Genomic DNA, 14,309 nt, shown 5'->3' with positions numbered 1-14,309 from the left:
ATCCTACCCCGCACCTCTGTAGCTCTAGTCCATGTCCCTTTCTGCTCCTATACACACACATAGACTCTTATTGCTGCTTCTCATCATCCCCTCTGCAGGTTCTCAACCCCCTGCTGTCTCTAACCCTCACCAGCTTAGGTCCTCCCTCCTCACCCTTCTCAAGCTGCTTCCTCCATCTCCTTTGCATTAGCATTAGCAGGGGCCACCGAGAGCATAAGAGAGACAGTTTCCCTGTCTCTATTCTGCAACAAGCACCGATGAAGAGCAACTATGGAGAAATCTTGCTAGCTCTCGCTGCTGGGGATGAAGCATGTCTGTACACTCTGTGGGATGATGCATTCGCACACTTCTCATTCTGGCAGCATTAGGAGCTGATGACTCGGTCAGAAAGACTCTTAGGAAAATTAGCTGCAACGTACTCGAGTCTCAACTGAGGATGTGCAACTTGAGATTTTCACCAGACTCTTGCTTGGCCAAGTCTGGTGTGATTTTTGCACGAGACAGCAAAAGCCACCTTCCTGACCAGGACGACCCTCACTGCCTAATTTCGAAAGACCTGCTCTAGAGCACAAGAATGCTAGAGTACTCATAAAATGGTTATAAGAATATTTTTAAGATTGTGAAAAATATCATATGTCCCATTACCTCATTCTATGGACTTTTTAGCAGAAACTTTCCCAAAATTATTCCGCCTGAGAGAAGAAACGGGCATGGAAATTTCAGCGTGGAACAGTTCACCAATTGACAAAGTTACAAGCAACTGGAAAAAAGGTTAAAATAAAAGTGCCAGACAACCATGGTGCGTTGCAACACAGCCTTGCCCATATAAAAGCATGGACAATGTTAATGGAACAGGCCCAATTGTCACTATCTGGGTGTAATCCAGACCAGTTATGAGTTGTCTCGCCATCTGCCCCACAATGCTTTGCTCTGGTAGCTCCCACCCTGGGCGCCTCACAAATAGTTACCAGCATGGAGGTCACACCCTGAGTGTCTGTGTATAGCTGCAGCCCTGGTCCAGCAGCTCTTACCCCAGCAGCCTGTCAGCAACACACCAGCCCCGCTCTGGCTTCCAGCAGCCTTGGTTCTTACCTGCAGAGTGACCCCAGCACACTCCCAGTCCCAGATTTTCCCAAAAATGTGTGTTCGGCACTGTCCATCCCTCTCCTGGACAGTACAGATATTAAGATCTGTTGCCTCTTGAAGGGGTCAATATTCAACAGTTTGCTAATTTAACTGGAGTTACCAAACAGCTCAGTTTAAACACAGCACTGGATTGGTTTAGATTAAAAAATAAAACAGGTTTATTAACGAAAGATTATAGGGTTTTAGATGAATTCAAGTATAAGAAAGGGTTACAAGCAAATTAAAGTTAAAATACACATCTAAAAGTCTAAAACTTCAGCTTAATCTAGCAAGGTTTGGTTCAAGGCTTTGTTCAAGATGGTCTTTCTCACCCACAGTCTTCCAACAAGATGGCGACTGACCCTTTCCTTGGTCAGGATCTCTCCCCAGGCTCAAAGGTGCTGGTTCCTTTGTCATCTTAGGTGAAAGAGAGAGAGAGAACTTGAGGTTCTCTGCCCCTTTCTTTGCTAGTCCAGTGAACTGTTGAGGTGGATTTTTCTCAAGATTTCCCCTCAAAGCAAAGTTTATTCAAACAATAAAGAAGATGAGATGAAGTCTGGTGGAGGAGGCTCCATGCTCCTTCTTCCTACCTGTGTTTGTTGAAATGCAACTTTGCTTTGTCTCCTGCCATCTCCTCCCCTGCTGCCTGGAGGAGCCTGTTTACTGCTTATATGTAAATTGAGGTAAACATGGATTCCTTTGTTTAGGTGAGATCCCATTTAACAACCTTTGCCTAGGCTGGGCTGTGTAGTTTTGACCATGTGCTAACAACATCATGCAGGGGGATTTTGTAACTTTACATATGCTGTTGCTTCATATATTTCACCATGATATTATTGAGCAAGTTTTCAAATGAAACCTCACAAGGCATATTCTGTACAGAGATTAGTACAATAGAGTGTAGGATACGAATACAGAGGTGCTTAGTGTATCTCCTATTCATTAGGCAGCTGGTATTCTCATAGTTAAATTACACTTTGTTTCTTTACAGAAGTCCTGGTTTTGGGACCATAGAAAATGCTGGGTGGGGTATCCACAACAGGTGAGTCACTCAGGTGCAAAGATCCATATCGCAAGTCATCTCTCATCCCTGGCTCATATGCTAACACCCAGTTACACCCCTTCACTTGCACTACTAGCATTAGAAATGGGCCTGAATGAAAACCCCAGACCCACATGCAGCCAGAATCCAAACCCTGATGCCAAACCAATCTCCAGGTTATTACCAGACCATCTTCTTGTATGAGATACAGTGTGAAGAGGATACCTGTTGATGACCTAGGTTTGATTCCAGAGACATCAGTCACCTCTGGACAGGCTTGTTACCCCTTCCCTCCTGTAGTGCTGTGAATTATGATTATTTTAGAGTTGGGGAGAAGGAGCCAACAGAGATGAGTGGGCAATTGGAGAAGTAGAAGGAAAATGAAGAGAATCCTTGGTCATGGCAGCCAAAGCATAGTGGAGAATCGAGGAGGACGAGGGAGTGCTCCCAGTTATCAAGGTTTGAAGATGAGCTTGAAGATGGGGAGGGGCGCTTGGTCAGCAGTCGAGGGGCCAAGAGCAATGTAGGGAGGCTGTAGCCATGCATCTTCTATTGTGTATGAGAGCTGGTGATGACAATGCCTCTCTCCTTATCCTGGGACACATTCTGCCTCCTCTGGAGAAGACAGCACTAGCTGCCTGAATAGTAGCAACCTCCCCACACAGTAAAGGCAGCAGGCTGGTGTTCCAGCAGCTCTCAGAGAGGGCGTGTGAGGAGCTGAGTTGAGGTCCATCTGATGTGAAGAAGCTAATTTTAATTTCCAAAGAATTCTTTCCATAAAAAACTGGAGCAGCTGCCTCATCCAAGCTTGGGGAGAAATCCTGGGAGTCAGTGTAAAGCCCCGAGCTGTCATTCTAGCTCCTTTCAGGAGAGCAGCTGTCAGTCTGTAGAGTCTGCATGAGGTTGCATGCTTGGCAGCAGCAGGCAACAACTAAGGAGATTTGTGGCGCAGCAGATGGGTCATTGTGGCCCCTGCAAGCCTCCTTGACAACTGGAATTTAGCCCCTCAGAGCTGGAATTCTGCCTCTCCCTTTAGCTCCTCCTGAGCATTTCTCAGGGCATGCTGGGAAGGCGAGGTAAGTCTGAGCTTGGGAAGGATTTCCCATTGCAGTTCTCAGCGGGGAACTGTAAAATCCATGAGAAGGGCAGTGGGAAACTCAGTTCACTGTCATCACTGGTTTCAAACCCAGCCCTTATCAAGGCTTGCTGCTGCTTTCTCATCTGATAGAATATTACATAAGAATGGCCATACTGGGTCAGACCAATGGTCCATCTAGCCCAATATCCTGTCTTCCAACAGTGGCTGGTGCCAGGTGCTTCAGAGGGAATGAACAGAACAGTCAGTTTATCAAGTGATCCCTCCTCTGTCATCCAGTATCAGCTTATGGAACTCACAGGTTAGGAACACCCAGAGCATGGAGCCGCGTCCCTGACTATCTTGGCTAATAGCCATTCACGGACCTATCCTCCATGAACTTATCTAGTTCTTTTTTAACCCAGTTAATACTTTTGGCTTTCCTAATGTCCCCTGGCAATGAGTTCCACAGGTTGTCTGTGCGTTGTATATTTCCTTACGTTTATTTTAAACCTGATGCCTATTAATTTCATTGGATGACTCTGGTTCCTGTACTATGTGAAGGGGCAAACAACACTTCCCTATTCACTTTCTCCACACCAGTCATGATTTTATAAACCTTTATCATATCCCCCCTTAGTTGTCTCTTTTCCAAGCTGAACAGAGCTAGTCTTTTTACCCTCTCTTCATGTGGAAGCTGTTCCATATCCCTAATCATTGCCCTTCTCTGCCAATCTATTGCCCTTCTCTTCACTTTTTCCAATTCTAATATATCTTTTTTTCAGATGGGGATACTAGAACTGCACCCAGCATTCAAGATGTGGGCGTACCATGGATTTATATAGAGGCAATATGATATTTTTCTGTCTTATTATCTATCCCTTTCCTAATGGTTTCTAACATTGCTAGCTTTTTCTACCTGCTGCTGCACACTGAAGAGATGTTTTCAGAGAATTATCCATGGTGACTCCAAGATCTCTTTCTTGAGTGGTAACAGCTAATTTAGATTCCATCATTTTGTATATAGAGTTGGGATTAAGTTTTCCAATGTGCATTACTTTGCATTTATCAACATTGATTTTATTTGCCGTTTTGTTACCCAGTCACCCAGTTTTGTGAGATCCCTTTGTAACTCTTGTGGTAAATGGCCAGTGCTACTGTGGTGGGTCCCGCGCTTTTTCTTGGTGTTGTGGGTTAGTGTGCCACCCCTTGCCCCTATTCTTGGGCATTGTGGGCTCTGCTCGTGCCCTGGTGGAAGAGAGAGAGGAGCAGGGAACGGACCCAGATCTGCTGTCCTACTCCGGGTACCAGCCCCTTCAGCTTTGCTGGCTGATTACCCTCACTCCCTTTGGGTAGAGTTTCTCTCAGTCCTCTGTGCTGGGGGAGTCCCTCTGCTCTGCTTGGGAAGCGTTTCCCTTCCTCTTGTCCTCTGGCTAATAGCAATACTCCTCCAAACTCTAGTCAGCTCTCCTTCTCTCTCTCTCTCTCTCTGACTGAAGGGGGGAAGGGTTATTAGTTCTTGGGTGGGGCCTTAATTGGCTGCAGGTGCTCCAATTACCCAGTAGTAACCTTTCCCTAGTCCACAGGGAATAAGGCCTTGATCATTCTAGGGTTTATATACCTATCATCTATCACGTGCCTACTGCTCTCTGGCTCTGTTGTATCACATTCTTCATAGTCATTCTGGACTTAATTATCTCGAGTAGTTTTGTATCATCTACAGACTTTGCTATCTCATTGTTTACCCCTTATTCCAGATAATGTATGAATATGTTGACTATCACTGGTCCAAGTACAGAACCCTGGGGGACACCACTATTTACTTTTCTCCATTGTTAAAATTGACCATTTATTTCTACCCTTTGTTTCCTGTCTTTTAACCAATTACTGATCCATGAGAGGACCTTTCCTTGTATCCCATGACTGCTTATTTTGCTTAAGAGCCTTTGGGGTGGCACCTTGTCAAAGGTTTTCTGAAAGTACAGATACAATATATCCACTGGTCACCCTTGTCTACATGCTTGTTGACACCCTCAGAGAATTCTAATAGATTAGTGAGGCATGATTTTCCTTTAAAAAAGCCATATTGACTTTTCCCCAACATACTGTGTTCATCTACATATCTGATAATTCTGTTCTTTACTATAGTTTCAACCAATTTGCTTGATACTGAAGTTAGGCTTACCAGCCTGTAATTTCCAGGGTCACCTCTGGAGCATTTTTAAAGTAAGCAATCATGGGATAAGACAGAAGGTTCTTTCACGGATCAGTAACTGGTTAAAGATAGGGAAAAAAGGGTTGAAATAAATGGTTTTCACAATGGAGAGGTAAATAGTGGTGTCCCCCAGGTTCTCTGCTTGGACCAGTGATGTTCAACATATCCATACATTATCTGGAAAAAGGGGTAAATAGCAAGGTAGCAAAGTCTGTAGATGATACAAAATTGCTCGAGATAATTAAGTCCAGAGTTGACTGTGAAAAATGTGATACAACAGGGCCAGAGATAGTTAAGTCCAAAGCAGACTGAAGAGTTACAAAGGGATCTCACAAAACTGGGTGACTGGGCAACAAAATGGCAGATGAAATTCAATGTTGATAAGTGCAAAGTAATGCACATTGGAAAACATAATCCCAAGTATACATACAAAATGATGGGGTCTGAATTAGCTGTTACCATTCAAGAAAGAGATCTTGGAGTCATTGTGGCTAGTTCTCTGAAAACATCCCCGCAGTGTGCAGCGGCAGTCAAAAAAGCGAACAGAGTGTTATTATCCATTAGGAAAGGGATAGATAATAAGACAGTTAATATCATACTGCCATTATATTAATCCATGGTACTCCCATGTCTTGAATACTGCATGCAATTCCGGTTGCCCTGTCTCAAAAAAGATATATTAGAAATGGAAAAGGAACAGAGAAGGGGAAGAAAAATGATTAGGGGTATGAAACAGCTTCCATATGAGGAGAGATCAAAAAGACCTGGACTGTTCAGCTTGGAAAAGAGATGACTAAGGTGGGGGATAAGATAGAAGTCTACAAAATTTTGAGTGGTGTAGAAAAAGTGCATAGGGAAGTGTTACTTACCTTTTTAACATAACACAAGAACCAAGGGCCACCCAAAGAAATTAATAGGCAGCAGGTTTAAAACAAACAAACCTTCTTCACACAGCGTACAGTCAATTTGTGGAACTCATCATCAAGGGGTGTTGTGACAGCCAAAACTATAAGTGAGTTAAAAATGAATTAGATAAGTTCCTGGAGGATAAGGTCCATCAATGGCTAATAGGCTAGATGGTCAGAGATGCAATCCCATTCTCTGGGTGTCCCTAAGCCTCTGACTGCCAGAAGCTGGGACTGGATGACAAGATAGATCACTTGAAAATTGCCCTGTTCTGTTTTCTTGGTACTAGAATTTGTTGGTTCAGAAATCAGACCCCTTGCTGAATGAAGAAAAGGTTAAGAGATGACTGGATCACGGTCTGTAGGTCCCAACACAGGCAGAGAATGTCTGATACCAGGCTGTCTCTTCTAGCAGACACATGCAGGACAATATCCTGCAGGTCCACAGTGAAGTCAGGAACATTCAAAACAGAATAAGTTGCCATGTTTAATAGTGGGAGTAATTAGCCATTGCAACAGATCAGCAAGAGATTTGCAAATCCTCCTTCATTTAGAGTTTCCTCATCAAGATTGACATCTTTTGTCAAAAGATCTGCTTTAGCAGAACCTATGGGCACATCCTCTTGCCTGTGCAATGCGGGAGGTCAGAATGAAGGTTCAGAATGGGCCCTCCTGGCCTGAAAATCTTTTAAACCTTGGGATAAAGGATGTTTGAATAAATGAAGTGAAAACGTGCAATCAAACCTACATTTAGGGGAAACAGAAGCAAAGGTGTACATCCACTAATCCATGGCTATGTTGGTTGCAGTGGCTCAGAAATCATAATGTCTAAGCTGGTAAATTCTAGTTTAAGAAAGCCCTGTGGTGCCCACAGAGATACAATTGCTAATTAAAATGCCTGTCTCCTACAGAGCTGGGCTAGAACTTGCTCTTTTCAGCTGCGAAACCACAGGCTATTGCCTGGTGAGCGAACGGAGATTTTTTGATAGCTGGTAGTAATAGCTGGTTCCTTGACTGCATCATGGAACATCCTCTAGAGGGCAACATTACGCTTAAAACCAGCGCTTCCCACTGGAGCCAAGGGGCAATATCCCTCCATTGCACAGCATTCTTGTAAGGCCTTTCCCCTGAAATGCAGAGACCTGATCACTAACCACAACTGTTTGTTTTGTTGGTGGTTTTTCCCCCTTGCCCCCAGCCCGTGGCACTTGTGTCTGGGGTATAACGCAGCCTCTCCCTTTGGTGTTGCAGCCCTTACTGTCCTCAGTGTTCTGGTACTACATGCTGGAACTCTCCTTCTACTCCTCGCTGGTCTGCACGCTGCCCTTTGATGTGAAGAGGAAGGTAAGTGGCAGCACCATGGGGATAGTGATGGGGACGCAAACATCTGAAGGGGGTCATTTTGGTGAATGTGCCATGCCACAATCTAACAAATTCGATTTGCCAATTGTACAAGTGTTACTGCCAATGTTAGAATGGAAGCTTTCCCTTTCTACTGAGTGCAGTGTGGGATCATTAGCTTACTAACTGAATGGTAGTTTCTTTTCATGTCAGCTTTTAGTTGGAACAGTATTTCTGAAATCAAGACACTTGGTTATTCTTAACCAATCAACAATCAGCTAGTCTCACATCAATATACCGTCAGCAGTTCACTCATCAAGTGAGGATACAACCAATGTTCTAGGTGTGTACTGAATAGTTTTGCAAACAATTGTCAAAGCGTAATGTTGGGGCTTACACCAAGGAACAGTCAAATCACCAAGATTTCTTGGTATATTTACTTATGATCATCAGTTCTTTAGTATTGAACACATTTATCAACTTCCAGTATTTCTTCAAGGTGCAAGGATGGACTTGTCTTTAAGGCACTTTCAAGAAAGTGGTCCCTGCTATTTCAGTGGTTTAGTTTGCAAGGGACAACTTTAGAACATCAAAAGCAGTTGCTTAAAGTTATGGTTCAAATCTCTCTTAGGCCAATTTGCTTTGACTTATAAAGGAGAGCAGGTATATAGCATTAGTTACAATGTAAAATATGGTTAGAGATCTCACTAGAGCGTGCAGACTCAGCAAAATAACTAACCTTCAGTTATTTATATTAAAGAATAGAAGGAAAAATACATGTAGTGATCTCAGTTTTATGTACCCTGATTCCAGGGCTCATTGGATGAGGCTACCCCCTGATTTCTTTTGGACGCTTGGCATCTGAGTGCTCATATTCCATCTCTCTGAGTTTCTCTGCTGCTTTTATCAGCATTCAGTAGATGATGTTGGCTTAGGACAGATTTCTTCAGTCCTTATTGCAGTTTTTTTTATGTTTGATTCATTTCAAGGAATTGTATTTCAATATTAGCTTACATGATTTATTGGAATTTCCCCTTTTAGGCAGTTCCTTATGGGGATGCAAAGTTATAGCCTGGTTTGTATCTTTTAACACTTCTCTATGATTCTTCCTTGGGCCATACAAATGGTATTGCTTCTAGAGTGCCACAATTATTTATAATGAAAACCAACAAAATCTCTTACAATCTTCCAAACTTGATGGACATACTTCACACATTCTTTGATTGTATTTTTGTGTCTTTTAGGGTTTGCAACAGTACTAGAGACATTATCCACATATAGAGAGATGTAGATCTGACTCCCAGGCCAAGCAAATATGCATCATTAATTTGGGATGAAAGACATATTGGTGGGGCAAAACAGATTATCCATAATATATTTGATTTACAAGGCAAATAAATGCTGGATGTTACCCTTGCATGGTAACTTTTTGGAGGTCTTTTAGCTAAGTTGGGAGGTGGAAAGAGGCTTTATCTTTATGTAAATTATGAGAGATTTGTGCCTCTGTGGTTAACAAGCTTCCCATCTAGCCATTTTAGTTTCTATTCCTGGGGGGTGGGGAGTGGAACTCCTAACCAGAATTGAGCTGGGTGTTGTTAGGCAAAGGCTATGTCTACATTACAGACCTTAGAGTGACACAACTGTAAGGTCTCCCCGGTAGCCACTGTATGCCGACCGGAGAGGGCTCTACCGTCGGCCATAAATAAACCATACCAATGAGTGGTGCTAACTCTGTCGTCAAGAGAGCATTTCCCACCAACGTAGCGCTGTCCACACTGGCACTTCTGTCAGTGAAATGCATGTCAGTCGGGGTGTTTTTTTCATGCCCCTGACCAACAAAAGTTTTACCAACAAAAGTGGTAGTGTAGAGATAGCCAAAGTGTCTCACGTGATGTTAATCATTTTCTTATTGTCTTTACTTGCTGAGTGGATCCTATTTTGTGATAACAGAAGTGGATATTTTCTAATCTTAGGGGGCCCGGAAACATTAAGTTATTAATCATTCAAGACATATCACTTGTCTCTACCTCTTGCACTTCACACTGAAGAGAATAGTCTCCCTCAGACTGTGTGCACTTGTCTGGTCCTCGGTTCTGCAGGGCTCACTCGTCACTGGTTAGACTGGGTTCCTCTTCACAACAACAAGGCTTCCCTCCCCGCTGGGAAGGTGGAGAACACACGGCCAACCTTCCAAAGGTGCCAGCTTCTTTAGGGTGTCCAGCTTCGGGGTTGTGAGCTGGGAACCCCCAAAGTTGTGAATGTTTTTGTAAATTCTGCCCTTCATCTGCCATGCCACATGGGAATAGAAACAGCTGACTGCCTTGCAGGCTGTACATGTCCCTGTAGAGGCGTAGGTGTGTTGTCGAGTGCGTGTGTGCTTTCTGCAGGTGCTATCCCAGCCCTGCGCAGATAGGGGGTTCAACAGACCTCAGTAGTGCTACCTAGAAAGACCACAGGCTCGGCCAGGTTTATTGTCGATGAAGCACGGTCCTAGTGTCCCAAAGGAGATACAGGCTCACTAACACGTGTGTGCACAGGACAGTGGACCAGCTCAATCAGCAGCGGGACTTTCTGCTGCCCCCTCAGCTGGATGAATGTGCCCCTCCTATGATTTCTCTTTTATACATTGATACAAACAAGCTACCTATCTAGGGTGACCAGAAGCAAGTGTGAAAAATCAGGACGGGTTGGGGGGTGATAGGCGCCTAGATAAGAAAAAACCCTGAATATCAGGATCTCTATAAAATCCTTTACATATAACACTCCTAATGTGGTTAGTTACCAGCCCTACACCTGGTTCCTGCTGGCTCAAACAGAACATCCCCACTGATTATTCTGTCCTCCTGTCCTTGCCGTACCATCTCCCAGGAATGTGTTAAAATGTCTGTCCGATACCTAGTACTTAGGAGTGCTTGTGTTTTACCCACGCACGCCGTACCTCTGTCAAGTTCATGTGCCAGACAGTAAACTTGTGAGCAAGCGTCAGCCCTATGCCAGGGGCCTGACTTTGGCTCCTACCATGGCCTGGCTTTGCTGACTGGTTCAGGCCTCAGGACCAGCTCCAGACACTGTGCTCCAGGCCCTCTCGCTCTGCTACAGTTTGTAGGAGTTCTGTGTGTGTGAGTTTGCCCAGATCAGTCTGTGTTTCCCACCGTTGACTCTTTTTTCCCCCATTTTTCTGGTTGTGGGTCATCCAACAGCCATGGGTGCCTCAGCCTTTCATAGCCACCAGGGAGTAGACAAGGTTCTCTTGGCTGATGAGAGCTCTAGAATGTGGCCAGGTTAGAGAGCTGCTGTGGGAGAGCCAGGCTGGGAGCTGCTTTGTGCCTCGTAGCGGGAAGAGATTTTATTTCTGCTCAGGAGGAGAACATGCTCTGCCCAGGAGAGAGGGTGTCTCTTGTGTTTTAAGTATCAGAGGGGTAGCCGTGTTAGTCTGGAGCTGTAAAAACAGCAAAGAATCCTGTGGCACCTTATAGACTAACAGACGTATTGGTGCATGAGCTTTCGTGGGTGACTACCCACTTCGTCAGATGCATCTATAAGGTGCTACAGGACTTTTTTCTGCTCTTGTGTTTAAATCTCTTCTGTACATGCTTATGCCCTTTTCTCATCAGGACCTTAGTCAGCAGATTGTCCACCATGCGGCTACCATCTTCCTGATCTGTTTCTCCTACTGTGCCAATTACCTCCGCATTGGGACACTGGTGATGGTGATCCATGATGCTTCAGACTGTATCCTAGAGGTGAGCACCACAGGCTATGGGAGGGGGAAATCGCTGTGCAGCCCATGAGAACCTGCACTTAGTTTTCCAATAAATCCAGGGCAAGGCCAGTGAGTCAATGTGTAAGCTTACAGCTGTGGAGACTTGTGCTGGAGCCTGGCTAAATCCACATGTGAAATGAGCTATGTGGTCTCAGACTTGTCTCTAGTGGACATTTCTCCATACTCCAGTTCTGCAGTCTTGGCGGTGTCTGCCTGCGGTCATGGCAAGTCAGTGCTAAACTGGAGGAGCTGGGTGGGCTCTGGCCTGGCACACCCCTCGGTGATGCAGTTGAGTTGAAGAGCACTGGCTGAGCTAGTGGAGCCCAGGATTGGAAAAGCAGATGCTGCAGCTCAGGACGATGGGCCATTGGCAGAGAACTGTGGAGGCTACACACACCCAGCCTCGTGCCTCACCCCTGTCTGGACTGGGAGATCAGCCTTCACAGCCCTGTCTATCCTAGACTCCCTGCTGAGGGGACCAACAATGGGACTTGCGTGCTGCCCCCTGCCCCTCTCCCCGTGTCTTCCCACCATGCGGTCGCTGCTGGGGCACTCTCCCAGACTGCTCTCTTTTACTTTTCTTTTCAGCCAACCAAGATATTCAATTACATGAAGTGGAGACGAATTTGTGATGGGCTCTTCATCATCTTCTCAGCTGTTTTCCTCATCACCCGTCTGCTCATTTTCCCCTACAAGTGAGTCTGCGCTGGAATATGACTCTTCGAATAGGCGTCCTGGACAATCACTTCAGAGTCAGGAGTAGCCGGCCTGGCCCCAAATCCACAGCTACAGCCTCTGCTTCCTCGGTCCCCAGGCACCTGCCCCTCCTTAGCAGGGCTACAGCACATGCATATGTGACCAGCCTCGCTCCAGGGGTGAGCTGGGCACACATGGCTTTGGAGGCTGGCAGACTAGAGTGATTCCCTGGCACAGGGTGTTTCCATGAGTTGCCATCACACAGAGGCCTCTGCGTGGTCATTTCCCACCCCCACTGGGCTGCTCACCTCGTGGTCATTGCTTCAGCTCTAAAATCTCTCTACCCTGGCGTGTGAGCACACCCATCTGAGACAAATTCCTTCCAAGTCTCTCCCAGACACACCCCTGTGCCTGAGCCTGTAGAAAAGCCTGAAGCATGACGCAAGAACTCTCCTGCCTCCGTTCATCAGACTGGAGAATCAACTTTGGTGTCATCATTAACTGTTCAGGCACTGATGGGTTCAGGAGAGGGAAGGAGGTGTGAATAAAGCCCGCGGGGCTGGGAACTGGGAGATGTTGCAGCAAAGAACGTGCAGAGGGGGGAGCACAGGAGGCTCCCAGGACCCCAGAAGATGGGGAGAAAGGGAAAAGGGCATGAGGAAAGAAGGAGCAGGAACCGCAGTGGCCTGAAGGGGAGCATATCCCCCCCATGGAGTGACAAACGTGACAGTAAGACAGCGGGCCAATGTTAACTAAATATGTAGTTACTGCAGAAAGGCCGGATTCTTCCCTTGGTCTCTGTGCAGCACACCCAGGGGGAGGACTTTGCATCACGAGGGGTCTGTATTCTGCATGTATCCCTGGCCCCCAGCCATCATTAAAGGTGGAATCCAGCCACTCTCCCAGGTGCGGTGACACTCAGTGCTGGGGTATGGTTGTACTTCACTTTTCATACAGATATGGGAAAATCAGTCCAGAAAAACAGACAATAGACAAACAGCCAACTTACAATTGAGGACAATTTTTAAAATAACCCTCTGGCTGTTTTCAGCCCTGCTGGGGAGCTCAGAGCCCATCAGACTGACACACAGAAACAATGTGTTTGTAGTTCACTCAGAGCCAGAAGTGTGATTAGGCTCCAGGCAGCAGTTAAGGAGCCCTAGAAATAGTTGGGGAGCTGTGACCCAGCACAGGCTGCATGGGTTGGGACTGGCAGGCTGAGCACGGAGGATCTCAGGCCCCAGGAGAAGGGCTGAGGATAAGCGTGAAGGTACAAACAATGCTGCAGGGTCAGATAGCAGCCAGTTACTTTCCCACGTGGTCAGGTCAGTCCGAATCCCTTCTCTCCCCACCTGTCACATTTACTCCTTTCCAGTGAAGCTAGATGAAGCTTTCAGCAGCTGCCAGCCAGAGCCAGGAGCAGCTGCTCACTCAGCTGCACAGCAAAAAACGGAAAGGGGAGAAGCAGTTCTCCAGGGCACTGACGTTGTCTGTAGATCAAAGGGTGCCAGCCAGTCAGCCAGCCCCTGCCATTTGGTCTTGGAAAACATAAGGAGAGGATGGGGCCGTGACAAAACCAGGTGTGTCGGACGTGGAGTTTAGAAGGTGGGCAGTCTGGGGAATGTGCGAATTAGGGAGCAGCAGATCCTGTGGCTGGCCCAGAGAAACTTGAGAGAAAAGCCCAAAGCCCCACAGTGCACCTGGCCAATTGTACAATGCTTTATGTGGCGATGGAGCGGAGCACAGGGGCAGATTTCAAGCACCACATTCCTTCTGTGATCCCCTTACTCCCTAGGGCCTGCTCCCCCATAGCCCTCCCCTGCCTGCACAGGTTGTTATTGCTCACCAGATGGTCAACGCCCTTTTAAGCTCTAGCTGCAGTATTTGAGTCTCCTGTGGCTGGGAGTCCTGCAGGCTGTGTCTATGGCTTGTGTGAGCAACTGTTTTCCTGGACATACTGGCCATTCCCCAAATTCAGTTACAGTCGGCTCATGGATGGGGAAGCCAGGATTTCAAATGTGGCCTCTTGCTTTGGATGCCCACTTGAGATACACTAGTGGCTGATGCCCACCCACAACTCCACCTGCAGTCAAAGTCCTGGTCACCTCAGGCTCTAAATCCCATTCGCTGTAATGGCCCCCAGGGAT

The 14,309-nt window shown here is 46.2% G+C and overlaps 1 protein-coding gene across 2 annotated transcripts in view; it reads left to right on the top strand.

Moving 5' to 3' along the window:
• Positions 1–14,309, top strand: part of LOC116825777 (ceramide synthase 4-like) — a 145,955-nt gene that overhangs the window by 119,539 nt on the left and 12,107 nt on the right. For both annotated transcript variants that reach the window (XM_032782033.2, XM_032782032.1), the window contains 4 exons: positions 2,117–2,167; positions 7,614–7,706; positions 11,318–11,446; positions 12,055–12,161. In XM_032782033.2, the coding sequence (XP_032637924.1) occupies positions 2,117–2,167; positions 7,614–7,706; positions 11,318–11,446; positions 12,055–12,161 (380 nt within the window). The remainder of the gene's footprint in view (positions 1–2,116; positions 2,168–7,613; positions 7,707–11,317; positions 11,447–12,054; positions 12,162–14,309) is intronic.

The sequence above is a fragment of the Chelonoidis abingdonii genome, chromosome 11, assembly GCF_003597395.2.
Source record: "Chelonoidis abingdonii isolate Lonesome George chromosome 11, CheloAbing_2.0, whole genome shotgun sequence".
Lineage (NCBI taxonomy): Eukaryota > Metazoa > Chordata > Testudines > Testudinidae > Chelonoidis > Chelonoidis abingdonii.
Note: the sequence above shows the minus strand (reverse complement) of the source record. Positions and strands in the feature narration are given on the sequence as shown.